This window comes from Talpa occidentalis, unplaced genomic scaffold (assembly GCF_014898055.3).
Source record: "Talpa occidentalis isolate TD23 unplaced genomic scaffold, MPIMG_talOcc4v2.1 talOcc4.3, whole genome shotgun sequence".
Lineage (NCBI taxonomy): Eukaryota > Metazoa > Chordata > Mammalia > Eulipotyphla > Talpidae > Talpa > Talpa occidentalis.
The window spans coordinates 15180836-15195735 of record NW_023603184.1 but is presented as its reverse complement, the minus strand read 5'-3'; the positions used below and the strand labels follow the sequence as shown (position 1 = coordinate 15195735).

Below are 14900 nucleotides of genomic sequence, written 5' to 3'. Positions count from 1 at the left end.
GAAAAGTCAAAGAGTGATGGGTGATGGATGATCTAATACTCAAGGATGTGACAAGCCAAAGAAAGAGGAGGGTAAACTCTGTGCCCAACTGAGGAATCATTCTCTCTGTTCTAATCCTGGTACAAGTTAAATGCAGGTTTTTTTTTTTAAGCCCCCACCCAGTTCTATAAAATTCTATGAAGGACAACAGTGGCCGATTATTCACATTAAGACTCCAAAGAAGAAAATACACTGTGCTGTAAACCAACAAAAGGCTGTTCTGTCCCCTTTATATTTATCTCATTCCTAGAAAGCTAGCACATAAATCAATTACTAGAAATCTCCTACATTATCAAGCTCCATTAGGAATAGATTTCGGCCTGAACTGAAATGGTTAATTTGGAAATTTGAGACCCCAGAGATTAATGGTTTGTCTGGAAACCCTTGATCTAAACATACTACAGAAGAACATTTTCGCTCTACGTTCACGGCAGAAGTGAAAAAGGTAAGGTACTTTCAATATCTCATGTGCAGTATCAGATCACAAATCCTGGACAATCTCCATCTCGCCCTGGCATTCCTTAAGGCTGTTTCATCCATCGGGCAGAGGTAACCCCAAAGTTTAATTAAGAAGGCTTTGTCAGGCCAACTAAACCAGGACCTTTGGGGAGGGGTGAGGGACATTATGGCTACTCGGAATAAATGAACGCTGTGCTCTCTCCCGGCAGAGCTTGATAAATCATAGTCGAGTCCATCTGCCTCTCATATAATCACTCTGAAAATTATTTGGAACCCCTTAGTGGCGGGTACACAGGATAAGGAGGAAATCAGATTCCAAGAGGGAATTTTACATATGAAATGTGAAGTGACTTCAAACTCCAAGTATGTGTAGTTTCATTAGTCAACGTGGATCTGGACCCCATCATTCATGCCCATGTCTGACTGGCTATTATGCTACTACAATATCCTACATATCAATGGGGAAAAAAAATGATTAGTTTCTCCTGCAGCTACCCGGTTTGCAGCAGCAGTTCGTGCTGGTCTGTGCCACTACTTTTCGCAATTCCACGAATTCTTGCTGTAAGGCTGGTGTAATTAATTCCTGAAGGACCCCAATTTTTATTAGAAGTGCCAGCCTACTGCATTTAACATGGGAGAGTTTCTTGAACTTTCTTTGGGCTGACAGTTCATTAATAAGCGGCCTCCTCCACAATCTACTGGTTTTTGTTCTCTTGCGCCTTTTCATCAAGCAATCCATTTATTAATCTTGCCATCAATCTCAGCCACCAGGCATTGTATTCCCCAGGCAGCTCTGTATTTTTGTCACTAATTTTTAAAAAATTGTTCACTGACGAAAATCACTCAGCCCCAGTTGACAATCTTCTTGGGCCCTGTTGGGATGTGGAATCTTTCTGAAATTATTTCATCCTTGCGTAAGACTAAGAAAGCCATAATTTTCAAGAAGGCTGAGAAACAAGATGAGTGACAGAAGTTTACACACGTGGGTTAATGAATCCCAAATATCTAACTTGTATGATTTAGGAATCTTCTCACAGACGTAAAGAGTAAGTCCAGTAGGCCTAAGGGTTTTAAGTACAGGCATTTTCTCAGCCTGCTAAAAGCAAAATCTCTTATATACAGGGTTGCTCTCTATTTATTTATATACATACATACATACATACACACATAGATATATATATCTTCCTACTTGTACTTAATAAATACATTGCACCATCTAATAACTGTCCAATAACCACTGGTTGCCACAGGTCAGATGTGTTTTGAGCCCCCCAAATATATCTAATGCCACACGCTGAAATAAGATTTTAGTTATACAGGGTCAAATAGATTATTTTAAGATTAATTTCCTTTTTTTTTTTTCTTTAATGGGGCACCTAACAAATTCCATTTATATATAAGGCTTGATTTTGCAGGACAGCACAGCGTTACTCTAAGCTTTAGGACCTTGAGCAAATCAATCCAGCTCTCTGCACTTCAGTTTTCTCAACTGTCAAATGGGGACAGTAACCTCAAGCAGGCCTACTTTACAAGGATGTTGTGAAGCTTTAACAACAGCTCTTCAGGGGCACCACAGATCATATATGTGAAGTTTTTTCAAATAACTCACACATCATGCCTCACAGCCACTTAATGAGGCAGGTGAAATTATGATCCACAGTGATCAGAGAACTGGGGTTGGGGAGGGTGCCTAGTGCTGGCTTGCGTGACACCCCCATTCCTATCTTGCCACACACCTTTGAAGGTTCCCTGGCATTACATGACCTCTGAACCTCACCCTCTCTCTCACCACCATTTATTTTATTTTTTTTATATTCCCCATATAATTGCACCCCCCTTATTTTGGCCCCAATCTCTCCTTTCCCCACCCCCACCATAGTGTGTCTCTGGTTTATAGTTGTTTGTTGATTTGGATTTTTTCTTTCTTATAGTTATTCTTTCTCACCACCATTTAAGTAACAGCAATGGCATTAATTATACAGACAAGAGTCTGGAAGTGAAAGGGAACTCATCAAGGAAGCACCGTGACCTGCTCTGTCTCCAGAGAGTTATGAGATACAAGATGCCCAGCATGTCCTCACGACTAACTGAGAGGCCAATGTGAAAAGACCCCTGTAGGAACAGCCCTCCTGGATGCTGGTGCCCCTGACAGTTTGCACATTCTCAGAAGGGGAGAGAGGATGATCGAGCAAGGGAGGGAGGATTTTCAGAAAATCTCCAAGCTACTAGTAGGTTTCCTGAGGCCAGCGATAGGATCAGTGCACAATTCTAACCACATCCTGGCTTCTGCTGGGTGGGGCTCCTTGGTGTCTCAGTTGACTTGGCTGGCACAACCTTTCAACTGGAAGGCAATGACAGCAGTGACAGTGACTGCTGCTGGGGAAAGAATAAGATAGAAACTCGAGCTAAAAATACTGGGCCCAACATGCTCACGTTCTCATCTGTTTGGGCAATCGGTCAACACCCAGCCTCACTGTGAAAGCCCACGGAAAGAGACAGCACGCTCAAGGAATATATGGCCTCTGGCAAAGAAAGCACCTAATTATGAAATAACCACTGAAGGTGTTAACTACCTCATTCCCAGAAGAGATCAGATAAGCAGGTAGTTCAGCTCACAGTGACCAGAGTGGTCATGTAGGCATTTCAGCTCCAAACGCTTAATTCTGTGCATTTGGAAATGAACTTTGAAATTACAAGCTGTCAAAATATATTCCAAAAGTCACGGTGTCCGTTCTACTTTAAAAAAAAAAAAAAACAAAAAAACACTCGTTTCCTATGTAAGAAATGTTTGAAGTAGGAGGCAAGAGAGCGAGGAAAGAAACTTCTATAACTGGGATTAATGCAAGTTGGAGTAAAATAAAAGGAAGTCAGTCCCAGCAAAAAGGGGAACTTAAAAGGAAATCAGTAGTAGATCATATAGAGTTTGTTTTGGCCTGGACTGTGGTATTACTGAGTTCTCGACCTCTACACAAAAGAAAGGAAGAAAAAAAAAAACTTCAGCTATTATCTGGACCAGACCTCCCCCACTCTTCAAATGCATGTGTAATTCAAGTACATTTTCAAGTGTGCTTTCTACATTCAGGCAGAAGAGTTCATGTCATCACTGAATGGAACCATCAAACCTAGTTGAGACTGGGGTAACCTCTGCCAGATGGTTGCCGGCTGGAAAGGCAGCATCAAAATGGGAGAAAAGAGTTTCCCCACATGATAAAAAAAAAAAAAAGGGGGTGGGGAGAAAAAGGAAGAAACAAGAAAAAATGCAGCTATAACTGGCATCTATGGTCAAACTGAAGATGCGTCCAGCTTTGCTGTAACAGCTCTGTCCCGCAGCAACACAGAGCACTCTGGATCTACCTCTACCTGATAACCAGGGCTCAGGCACAGAGGCTGCAACCAGACTTCCACGCAGCCCTTTTCCTTGTTCTCCCCTCTGAGGCGCCTTGGAGGCTGCCTGTTGAGAAATTTCTGCCCAGCAGGCCATGGTAAATAATTATTTTACAGTCAATCTCTTGGTATTGTAATTTCTCTCAAGCTCACCAGTTAACCGAAGAAAAACCCACTAGGGATTCAACTTCTATTAATAAACACTTGGTCAGCACAAAAGTTGCAGGAATATTTGAAACTAGATTTTTCCCCCTCCCTGGAGACAAGTCAATTCAAGCCTGTGGCTTTGATAACACTACCCACCACCCTGGAAACCATTTCAGACTTTCTGCCTTCATACCCATCTATGTGGGGGACATTCGTATTGTCTTGAGTGAAGCTTGTATACCATGCAAAGTGTAAAGAGGCATTATTAATTAGGATTTTACTTCCTTGGGCATGACCTGTCCTCTGATTTATGTCTAAGTTGCAGATCCAGGTGGATCATATACTGCGTATGGATCCGAATTTCCCCAGGAACTATGGCTTCTAAAAAAGTTTTTCTCATGGGAGAGACAGTCTAGTGGTAACAGGCTCCACTGTCAATCTTTTTTTTTTTTTTTTTTTAGATTTATTTATTTATTTATACAAGCACTGGGTATAGTCAGAAGCGCAGGAGGGTGAGAGAATTCACCAGAGCCAGAACAGGGAGCAGAACAGGCAGACTGATGAAGTACACTGCTGAGGGGAGCAGCGGGCAAGTCAGGAGAGGTCTGCGCACCATGTGGGACCCTGCCGGGGATCGAACAGGCGCTACAGAGGCTGCGGGCAGCTTCGCAGCCCAGCGCTCAACCGCTGCGCCACCGGGGAGGCCCACCACTGTCAATCTTACCATTTGTAAATCATCAACATTCAATTAAAAATATGCAAGTTGGGTTTCCCCTGGGTTGCGAAGCTGCCCACAGCCTCTGCAGCGCAGGTTCAATCCCAGGCCGCAGGGCGAGAGTCCCACATGGCGTGCAGACCTCTCCTGCCGCCCACTGCTCCCCTCAGCAGTGTACTTCGGTCCTTCTGCCTGTTCTGCTCCCCGCTCTGGCTCTGGTGAATTCTCTCACCTTCTGTGCTTCTGACTTTACCCAGTGCTTGTATAAATAAATAAATCTTTAGAAAAAAAATGCAAGTTGGTAATTGTGGCTTTGAAAATTAGAGTAGTTATACCAGCTCAAGGGCAAAAGGAAATAATCCTGAAGAAGGATGTGCAAATTTAATAAAAGCAAAAAGAAACCACTAGAATGTCTGGGAGGGCAGGGAATTAGGGTACATGGGGATATTTTTCAAACACAATGCACAGAACTCCATTTCAAAGTAGCTTTGAGAGTCAACCCATGAAATGGGCGCAATCAGGGACCTTCATGGAGGTTAGCAGGCCGAGTAGACAGAGAAGCTCATCAAAGATTACTCCAGAGAAGCGCAGAGAAGCCCCAGCTTGCTGCCTGTTCAAGTGAGAAGTCAGGGGAGAAACTGTGCTTGGTGAGGGTGGACCTCACAACTCTCCCCTGGAAGGAGAGCATGGGATTTGGCACTCCCTGGAACCTTGCGACACAGACCAAGGTGACCCCAGAAGCACTCCTTTCTCTTGGGTCTGGATAGACCAGGTTTCTGTTCTGGCATTCTTTTAGGTGTCCAGGCTGAAGTTCACCCCAGTAGTTCATGGCCAGGGGAGAAGGCAAAGCTAGAGGAGTCTAAAGACAGAGCACTTTGCAAGGTAGGACTTGAGGAGGAAGTTCAAGTTGGCTCTAACACTACCAGGGGAAATACTGCCCTATTCCACTAAGGGCTTATATTTGAAGGCTATGGGTAAAACTAATGATAATGGAATTTCTTTCACAACCATGAGAAATAAAGATCTCTCTCTATCAAGCCCTAGGACAGAGGCAACCTTTGCAGAGAGTGGCGCTTACTCCTCAGGAGAGGCAACAGGGTGCAGTGGTTAGGAAGATGGACTTTGGAGCCTCTACCTGAATCTGGACACCAGCTTTGTCCTATACTGTGTCATGCTGGGCAATTTCACTCCTCAGGGCATCAGTTTCTACCTCTGTAAAATGGAGGTGATCACCTACTGCCTACCTCAGACTCTTCATGTGAATTAAATAACGTCAATATTCGTAATTACTTAGAATTATGCCTGGTATTAGTAAGTCTACATATGCATTTGCTCTTATTTATTACTTATTAACAAAAGTGTTGACATGGACTCTATAAGGAGAATATTCTAGATAAAAGACAATGAGTAACCCAGAATACAATAGGGCTTTGAAGTCAGAGACTTGTGATCAAATCCTGGTTCTGATTCTCACTGTGTGACTTGAGCAAATCATTCTGAGTGTCTGAACCTATTTCTTCTTCAGTAAAGTGGAGAACAGAGTACCTACCTCACAGACTAGTCAGAACTGAAACATTTTGCGCAGGGCCCAGCAGCACATCAGCAGCATGCACTAAGTCCTAATTACAATGTTACAGCGGCTCAAGCTTTCAAACAGCCATGATCATAGGGTCTTGTACAGGCTGACATCTATTGTGACTGTACACAACTCTACTCCCCCTACAGTAAGTGGGGGACAAAGAGGATAGGAGAAACCATCTCCTATCACTTCCCCAAAGTTGACTGAGGAGATTTTCGATTCTCTACAGTCCACATCAACACACAAACGTGCACAGCTGCAACTCCTCAGTATTGTTACCTGAAGATGAGAGACTTGTGCAATTCTCTTAGTGAGGAGAGAATCTTGAGAATTTCCTCAATGCAAACGCACATCATGCACTGCTTACTCAATGTCAGCACATGTACCAACCATCACCTTTGGGGAGGGAGACTAGATTCAAGACTGCAGGGGGGTCTCCCAAGTGGCGCAGCATGGCGCGCAGACCTCTCCTGCCGTCCGCTGCTCCCCTCAGCAGTGTACTTCGGTCCTTCTGCCTGCTCTGCTCCCCGCTCTGGCTCTGGTGAATTCTCTCACCCTCCCACGCTTCTGACTGTACCCAGTGCTTGTATAAACAAAACAAACAAATAAATAAATAAATAAAAAAGACTGCAGGGATCCAAGATTTGGAGGGCTGAGGGAAAGAAGCTGGGCAGGCTGATTCAGGGGGCTCAAATGCAACAAGACAAAACACAAGCATGCCTTTCCCAAGAAATTTAAATTTTAGACAGAAAAGGGAATAGAGAGCTAGGAGCCAACAGAAGTACAACTGAAGAGCTAAAATTCAAAAGTTAAGCCACTAAGCAATTAAAAGTTGGCCCTATTTCCTATGTGTTGTTGTTTTTTTTTTTAACACTGCAGTCACAAAAGCATTTAAACACCCATTCAACTTTTTTAGGATTAGGAAAGAAGGAAATGACATAACCAGTAACGCCGAGATTCAGACCCAATTTAAAAATATCCTGCACCTGTCCATTCACCAACATTTCAGGGCCTCTTTGGAAAGTGATTAGAAATGTGAGTTTAGGGTGGATGGAATGTCAAAACTCAGAAAGTTTAAATTTCAAAGGAACAAATTTTTCCTACAAAGATCACAAAAAAATTTTTTAAAGAGATGTTACAGCTCAGGAAATTTTCAGTTACAGGAGAAAACAGCATTTTTATGACTTTCATATAACAAGGACTCAAAAAGTTCAAATTCCACACAAATAAAAAAAGGCATAAGCAAAGAGTTCTGAAAGAAGAACCTGACAAAACTACTATATACAATGGCCAGTTAGAAGTTGGATTAGAAAACTATAAAATTTTATATATAAAAATACACTTCAAGTGGTATTTTTTCCTGCTTCCATAGCAAACACAAATTCAACCCTTAAGTCATAAGCCACTACAGGGACTCTGTTTTGAGAATTGTTATTACCAGTAGTGATAATCACTTTGTGCCCAACTCCTCTTTTTTCCAGGCTGCTCAGTCTCTCTGAGCCCCGATATCTGGTGTCCCACAAGGTGGGTTCAGCGGAGGGCGAGAAATGGACGTAGCTGTGTGTCACTGCTCAACTGGACCCCTATACTTGTAACACCCTAACTCCAAGGTGGTGTCTGGGTGCATTTAAACAGCATCCTCTCTGGTCAAGGCCTTCCTTTCCATCTGGGTGAGTCCCAGGAGCCAAGGAGGGAAGAGTAGGCCAAGGTCAACTCATGGGATGGGATCATTCCACCCGCACCCCCAGTAACTACTAGAAAAACAGAATAGCTCCTCCTGAAGGTTGGCAATGGACCAGCTGCCACTGTTTTGCTAGAAGAGGCGGTTCATACCAGAAGATATTTCCAGGTTCCAAAGGCCTGATCAGAAAGGAGAGGCGCGGAGGTGGGGGGCTTGGAACAGAACAGTGGACTGAATTCTGGCCGGGGATGGAGAAGAGGATGCGCAGCCATGACCCCACTCTCTGTGCAACCTGCGTACATGCCTTTGCTCTCACCCTCAAAAACAAACAAAAATCAACCCCGATGGACATGGCGGATTTTCTGATCATTAAATTTCCAGAGTTTGCACGCGCGCCTCAGGCACTCGCAAGCAGAAGGGGAGCGACCCTGCTCCCTCCCGGGGAAGTGCTCCCGACGGGAAAAGCAGACCAGTGAGCAGGCCCAGACTCTCCGGAGCGCAGCCCGGACGAAGGGATGCGCCTCAGCGCACTCAAGAGTGAAGACTTCACCCCCTCCTCCAAGGGAGGGGAGGGGGGGCTGGAGGCCCCCGAGGCGCGTCCATTCCCCCAATCTCCCAGGGCAGGCGCTTTTCCTTCCTTCATGACCTCACTACCTCCTTCCCTTGACGTCAGCCGCCGGGTCCACCAGCCGAGGGGAAGGAGGATGGAGATGAGTTTGGGGGCTGGCAGTATCAGGATCCCCGCAGCACCGGGGGCTGCGGGGGGGCTATGAGGTAATGCGCGCCCAATCCTGGGCCTGGAAGGGCGAGATCCACCGCTTCCCGCCCCCGCCCCACCTTCCAGGCCGGCGCCCGGTGTGCGCACAAGTTACTAAGCAACCCTATCGGAGACGCGGGATGTCGGCCAAGTTCACCCAAAGTTGAAGAATAAATTTGGGGGAGAGAAGGTGGAGGGTGGAGCGTGATCCCAGGGAAGGCACAAGGGACGGGGGGAAAGCTGGGAAGGAAAGGGTGATTTTCCGCCTCCCGGGAACAGGAGCCCAGGGCCCGGCGGGTGGGCGGCAGCACTCCCACAGGACCCCGCTGCGCCCCGTCACGCCCCGCCCCGGTGAGTGGCTGGGCTGGGGGATCGACGCCCACAAAGCGCTACTGCATTCGGGAGCGGGGAAGAGTAGGGGTGGGGAAGAGGTGGCCCAGAGCACGCGCCCTCCCTCGAAGCTGCTCCTGAGAAGCCTGGCTCGTGCGGCCAGAGGGACAGGGGGGGTCTGAGGAGTGAGAAGAACGCAGTGGGTGTGGACTGGTATCTAAGCTTTAGTCTCCAGAAAGTAAAAGTTCTCCCGGCAGAGTCCTTAAACAAAAACTTCACAAAGTGCCAGGCATTCTTCTACAGCTCCAAACAGTAGTTGCTCTTTTATATTCAAAATAATAACATCAGGGGGCCTCCCTGGAGGCGCAAGGGTTAAGAGGCAACCTATGAAGCAATCGGCAGCCTCTGCAGCACGAGTTCGATTCCCGGCCAGGCAAGAAGCAACCCACATGGCGAGGCAGACCTCTCCTGACTCCCCCGCTGCTCCCCTCAGCAGTGTATTTTAGTAGATCTGCCTGTTCTGTTCCCCACTCTGTCTCTGGTGAATCCTCTCACCCCCCCACACCTCTGGCCTGTACCCCAGGTCTTGCATGGATGCATAAATAAATCTTTTTTAAAAATAATAACATCAGGAGTCGGGGAAGGCGGGGGAACCTACTTTCTCCAAATCAGAGCTGAAGAGGAGAGACCTTATTTAATTTGCTTTTAAGTAGCCCTGTAGCCTAACGGTGTCTTTTGCCTCCAGGACTCTGCACACCCGCCACCCTGCGCCCTCCGACTAGCACATTCCCCACCCAGCCCGGGGAAACAGTCACGGTGCTAAGAGCCTTCCTACCTGCTGTAGGGTGTCCTCAGCAGCAGGGCCTGGCTGCCGGTGCAGCTGTCGGTGGGGGTGTGGCAGCCATAGACCGGGGGCGGCACTGAGTACTGCTGCTCGCCTGCGGAGAGCCGAGAGAAGAGTGAGCGGCGCCCCACGGGCTCCAGGGCTCCAGACGGCGTCTGGGAGTGGGGGAGACAGCCTCCAGAGCTGGGTTCCGGGGTTGAACTGGGAGCAATGGGATCTGGTTGGGGGGAAGGAGAGGGGGATGTACAAAAAAAGGATCCCGATCTTTGGGAGCTAAACTTCTCACTACATTCCCTTAGCAGTCACTGCCTAAGGACACAGAAAAGACCCTCGGAGTATCGGCCGATTTGGCTGAGTTGAGAAGTCCCTAAAGTAGGGGTGAGAGGGAGACGCTCCATCTTTCAAAATAAGTGAGAATGGGCGAATTTTTTCTAAAATTTCTTTAGACGTGGGCCTCCCCTGTGCCGCAGCGGTTGAGCGCTGGGTTGCGAAGCTGCCCCGCAGCCTCTGCAGCCCCGGTTCGATCCCCGGCTGCCGGGTGAGGGTCCCACAAGGCGCGCAGACCTCTCCTGCCCCGCCCGCTGCTCCCCTCAGCAGTGTACTTCGTCAGTCTGCCTGTTCTGCTCCCCGCTCTGGCTCTGGTGAATTCTCTCACCCTCCTGAGCTTCTGACTGTACCCAGTGCTTGTATAAATAAATAAATAAATCTTTAAAATTTCTTTAGACATAGTCCCCCAGTTTACTATGGATCAGAAATTCCTGGGGAAGGCGGAGTGAGTTTGGAAGAGGAATTCACTCGGCTCCCGCCGGCTTACCCAGCGGGCCCTGCTGGCCCATGGGGTCCTCGTGCTTGAAGGAGTGGTTGGGGAACTGCGCTGCGTGGTGCGAAGGCGTGTGGCCATAGCTGGGCGTCCCGTCGAAGGTGACCGTGCTGTACCCTGCGGGCGGGCAGAGAAAGGCACGTCAGGGAGGAGACGCGGGCGGCTGGTCTAGAGCGCAACCCCAGGGGAGCAGGGCTGGGCCCCTGAATTTGGGTCCCCAGCGGCGGGTCATCCAACCCGACCGTCTTTTCCCACATACACCCCCGTCTCACCCATTTACTTAGGACTCCCGTCTTGCACAGAGGGCGCCGCTTCTGCACCGCACCTCCAGCAAGTAAGGTATAAAACAAAACAAAAGAGAACAAAACACCCACTGCTCGTGGAAGAAAGTTGTGCTCCCCCCAAAAACAAACACGGTTCTCTCGCACAGGGGCAGCGCGGGCGCGCAAAATGAATCTGCTCGGCTGACCCCGCGCTGACTCGGAGCCGTAAATCAAGGCGCAGCGCACCGACTTCCATCAATTACGCAGTCAGTTATCCGGCCGGGGCTTTGCAGGGGGACAGCAATGACCGAGTAACGTTATCTGAGGCTGCTTGACCCAAAACCACTGCACGCAGGCCCTGCGGAGAGCCGACGAGAGGAAAGAAGCGGCCTCTCCGATGGGGTCCCCCGGCCTCAGCCCTGCGCTCCCCTCCCTGGCGGCTCCGACCCTCCTCGCCCCTGGCACATCCAACCCGGAGCACCATTTGCCAGGGGACCACGCCCTCGGGTCGCAGGTCGGGTCCCGTTTCTTTTAGAGTGTGACTGACGCTGCCTCCGAGTCTCATCCTGACGGTACTGGGGTGCTCGGCCGGGAAACCGAGGGCAGAGCCGAGAAACCGCGTTTTCCCCTAATCTCCAAAGGTGGGAAACTAGTGTCTCGGTTGCTAACGTTGTCTGTGATTATTAAAATGCTTTAAATACACACCCCCACCAACTTCTGGAAAACTGCTGCAGCCCTTAGGGGAAAAGCTTCCTGCAACAAGATAAGGATCAGTCCTGGGCCCCTGAACCCAAAGATGGGGGGCGGGGGGTTCCTCCTACGCACAGGCATTAGCGTCTGGCCTGACAGTCCAGCCTAGTGCTGAAGGAGATCTGCCCAGGCCGTCCTGAGATCGGTCCTAGCTCCCTTTAAGGCCATAAAACCAATCCTACTCCCCCCTTCTCTCGCCTCCCACCAGACTCCTACACCCATCCCGGACCCGTCCACCCGCTGCCCTGGGTCTCTGAATTGAGTTTCACACTCAATTCTGGGGTGTGAAATAAGTCAAATGGTGGCCATCCCCCCAACTCTTTCCACAGGTGTCAAGGCTCTGCAACAAGTGTCCAGCAGCAAGACTTAGTCGGGCAGATCCATGAGGCTACTTACCCCAAAATTTAAACACCCTCCCAAACAGACACACAAACCCAGATTCCACCGTCCCTGTGGAGTGTGGTGCGTCCTGTCTCAATGACCAGATTAGACCAGGCAGGTCAAGTCTCCTGCACCTATTGGTGCCACAGGTTGACAACTTAAGCCAGCGGCTCTTAGAATGTGCACCACCCCGGCGGCCTCGGCTTTCTCGCCTGCTAAGTGAGCAAAGAGAGCCTCCCGCCTGCTGAGCTGTCAGGAGCGGGCGAGCACGCTTGGGCTTCAGACACTTCCTTTCGGGAGCAGAGGCTCTGCCCCTGTTTGAGGCCTACCGATCAGTGGACAAAGGAAATGTGGCCTCGAACACCCAATTTTGCAAAAGGAAGGCCGAATTTTGAAAGAACTTTTTTTAAAAAAAAAAAAAGAAAAAGAAAATAGAAGCGACACATTGTCTCTAGACGAACCCTTCTCCATTCCTGAGCCGATGCGTGGCCCGGGCCACCGTGCTGTCCCCAGGAGCAGGCTGCGGAACTGTGGGTGCGCACCGACGCCGCGGATGTCGAGCTGCAGCTCCCGCGCGGACCGGGGTGTCTCCGCGCCCCGCGAGGCGCCCAAGCCCCCTCCCAAATCAGGACCTGCAGTCCCTGGCAAGCCGGAGCCGGCCTGCAACCCCCTCCCGCGGCTCCCCCGTCCCCCGGGAGGGCCGCTGGTGAAAGCGCCAGCAGAGACGAGGGAGGCTCTTTTCATTAGCAGCTTATCGGGCGCGGGGCTGATTAGAACGCGGGGTCCCGGGCCTGCTCCGAGCCCCGCGGGGAGCGCGCTGGGGCGGTGGGCGGGGGAGGCACAGCTGCGGGCAAAAAGGGGCAGCGTGTTCAAAGGCTCCTTGTGCAGCCTCAGTGGGAGCGGCTCTAGCTGCCAAGGTAGCGCTTTTCCCACGGCGAGGCCCCGCCAGGGAGGGAGGGCAACCTTGACCGCCCCAGAGGCCATACACGCTCGGCGGCTCCCTCCTCCGCCCGCGGAAGCGAAGCCCGGGGAGCCGCCAGGCCCCCCGCCAAGTCCCCAGGGAGCTAAGGGGTAGGGTGGACAGCAGCCTGGGACAGGAAGGGGGTCAGGAGGCTGAAAATGATGACTCCACAGCTTGGGCAGGATCCCCAACGACATTCCCGGTCAGTGCCACCCAAGGACACGGACCTTGCACCTACGTGGCCTCCCACAGGACCTCAGAGTGGGCTGGGGATGCCATGGCCTCTTCCTGTGGGGGCCAGGGTGGGGCTAGGGGAGTCAAGGGATAGATAAGCAATCTTTTCCTCCACTCTCTAAACCTCATATTTAGGCTGGGGCTACCCAAGTCCTCACGCCTCTTCTGCTCTGACAAACCCTCTGGCCTCCAGATCTCAATGGGTTGAGTGCTCATATCCAGTCCCGCAGAGGAAGTCTATCTCAGCAGTGACACAACATCCCTGGTAAAGGAGGTAGAAAGAACCTAGAATGGTTTGGGTTTGAACCCCAACTCTGTCACCAACTGAGAAACCTCATGCAGAGCTAATCTCTTAAACCCAGATTTCCCTCCTCTGATGTCAGACTGTGAGCTCCTTGCAAAAGCTGAGGTGCCATAACTGTCTTACCATTCAATCCCCAGAGCCTGGCACAGAGCAAGTGACCAACAAATGCTAATGAGTGTTTAGAAGTAACAGGGAGAGCAGGAAGCTTAGGGCACCGCATATAATATTTGAGAAATGGAGGAGAGGCAATGAATGAAGTGTGACTCCTTGCCGGTGAAGGGAGAGGATGCGAGCAACTGTCCTCTTCCTGGCTAAGGTGCCTTGCCTGGGGACAGGGATCCACACAGTCCTGATTCCTTGTCTCTGGGTTTTGGCCTAAGTATTCCCAAACTTTGAGGAAAGAGCTGACACTTTGCTTCCTCTAGCCCAAGTCTGGGGGAGCCACAGGAACCCTGGAAATCAAGAGAATAAATTTGAAACATCAAGGGCCAAGGCTAAGGCTGCAGCAGCTTCTGCTATCCCAACCCAGCTCCCAAGGGCTCCCGAGAGTTGGGCTCAACCCATACATATTTTTATTTTAATTGTGAGAAATGCAGCGGACAGGAACAGCTTACAGGTTGTGACTTGGATCTTGGCTGCTAAAGGGGAACCATTCACCTGTTAGTCCTGGTTCTAGTTCACAAGTTCTATTTTTCTTTGGCAACCTTGCCTGTCTACTCAAAAGGAATTCAGAGTTTCCCCTTAAATGCAATGCCCATTGACCACCAAGCTCAGTGTCCTGACTTGCCAGGCTGAGTTAGTGGGTGGTAGGCATCACACCTGCCCTGTAGAATGCTGGACGGTGACCCAAACAAAACTAGAGCCGAGCTTCCAAATATCCCCAAGGAATCCATAGGGACTCAAAGAAACGTTAATGCCGTGGTAGTATTTTTTGCCCAGGAGTTGAGATCAAATGGCTTTCAGGTCTCTCCAGAGACCTCCACACAGACTCACATCACAGGCCGTGGAATTAGGTAGATTGGGGCCTTCTGCATTTAGAATCCAAAGCCAGGGAACGAGGACTTCTGTTTCTCTGGCACAGAACTGTTACCCAGATCCAACCTCTAGGATGCCCATCTCAGCCTCCTCATCTCACAGATGGGGAAGCTGAGAACCCGAGATTTGCCAACGGTAACACACAAGCCTGCTAATCAGAGGTAGCACAATCAGAGAGGTGATACAGGCCTCTGCCGGCACACCAAGCTGCCCCAAC

General features: G+C 49.7%; 1 protein-coding gene across 7 annotated transcripts in view; it reads right to left on the bottom strand.

The window, feature by feature from the left end:
- The window catches only part of WT1 (WT1 transcription factor), a 44989-nt gene extending 32238 nt beyond the window's left edge, over window positions 1-12751 (bottom strand). For 3 of the 7 annotated variants that reach the window (XM_054699294.1, XM_037522515.2, XM_054699292.1), the window contains exons 1-3: window positions 12611-12750; window positions 10750-10872; window positions 9927-10029 (exon numbers count right to left, since the gene is read on the bottom strand). In XM_054699294.1, the coding sequence (XP_054555269.1) occupies window positions 9927-10029; window positions 10750-10872; window positions 12611-12620 (236 nt within the window). In that variant the 5' untranslated portion in view covers window positions 12621-12750. Of the gene's footprint in view, window positions 1-9926; window positions 10030-10749; window positions 10873-12610 lie in introns of all 7 variants that reach the window. The other 4 variants (XM_054699293.1, XM_037522513.2, XM_037522512.2 and 1 more) reach the window with 4 other exon arrangements.
- Between the last annotated feature and the right edge of the window lie 2149 nt (window positions 12752-14900).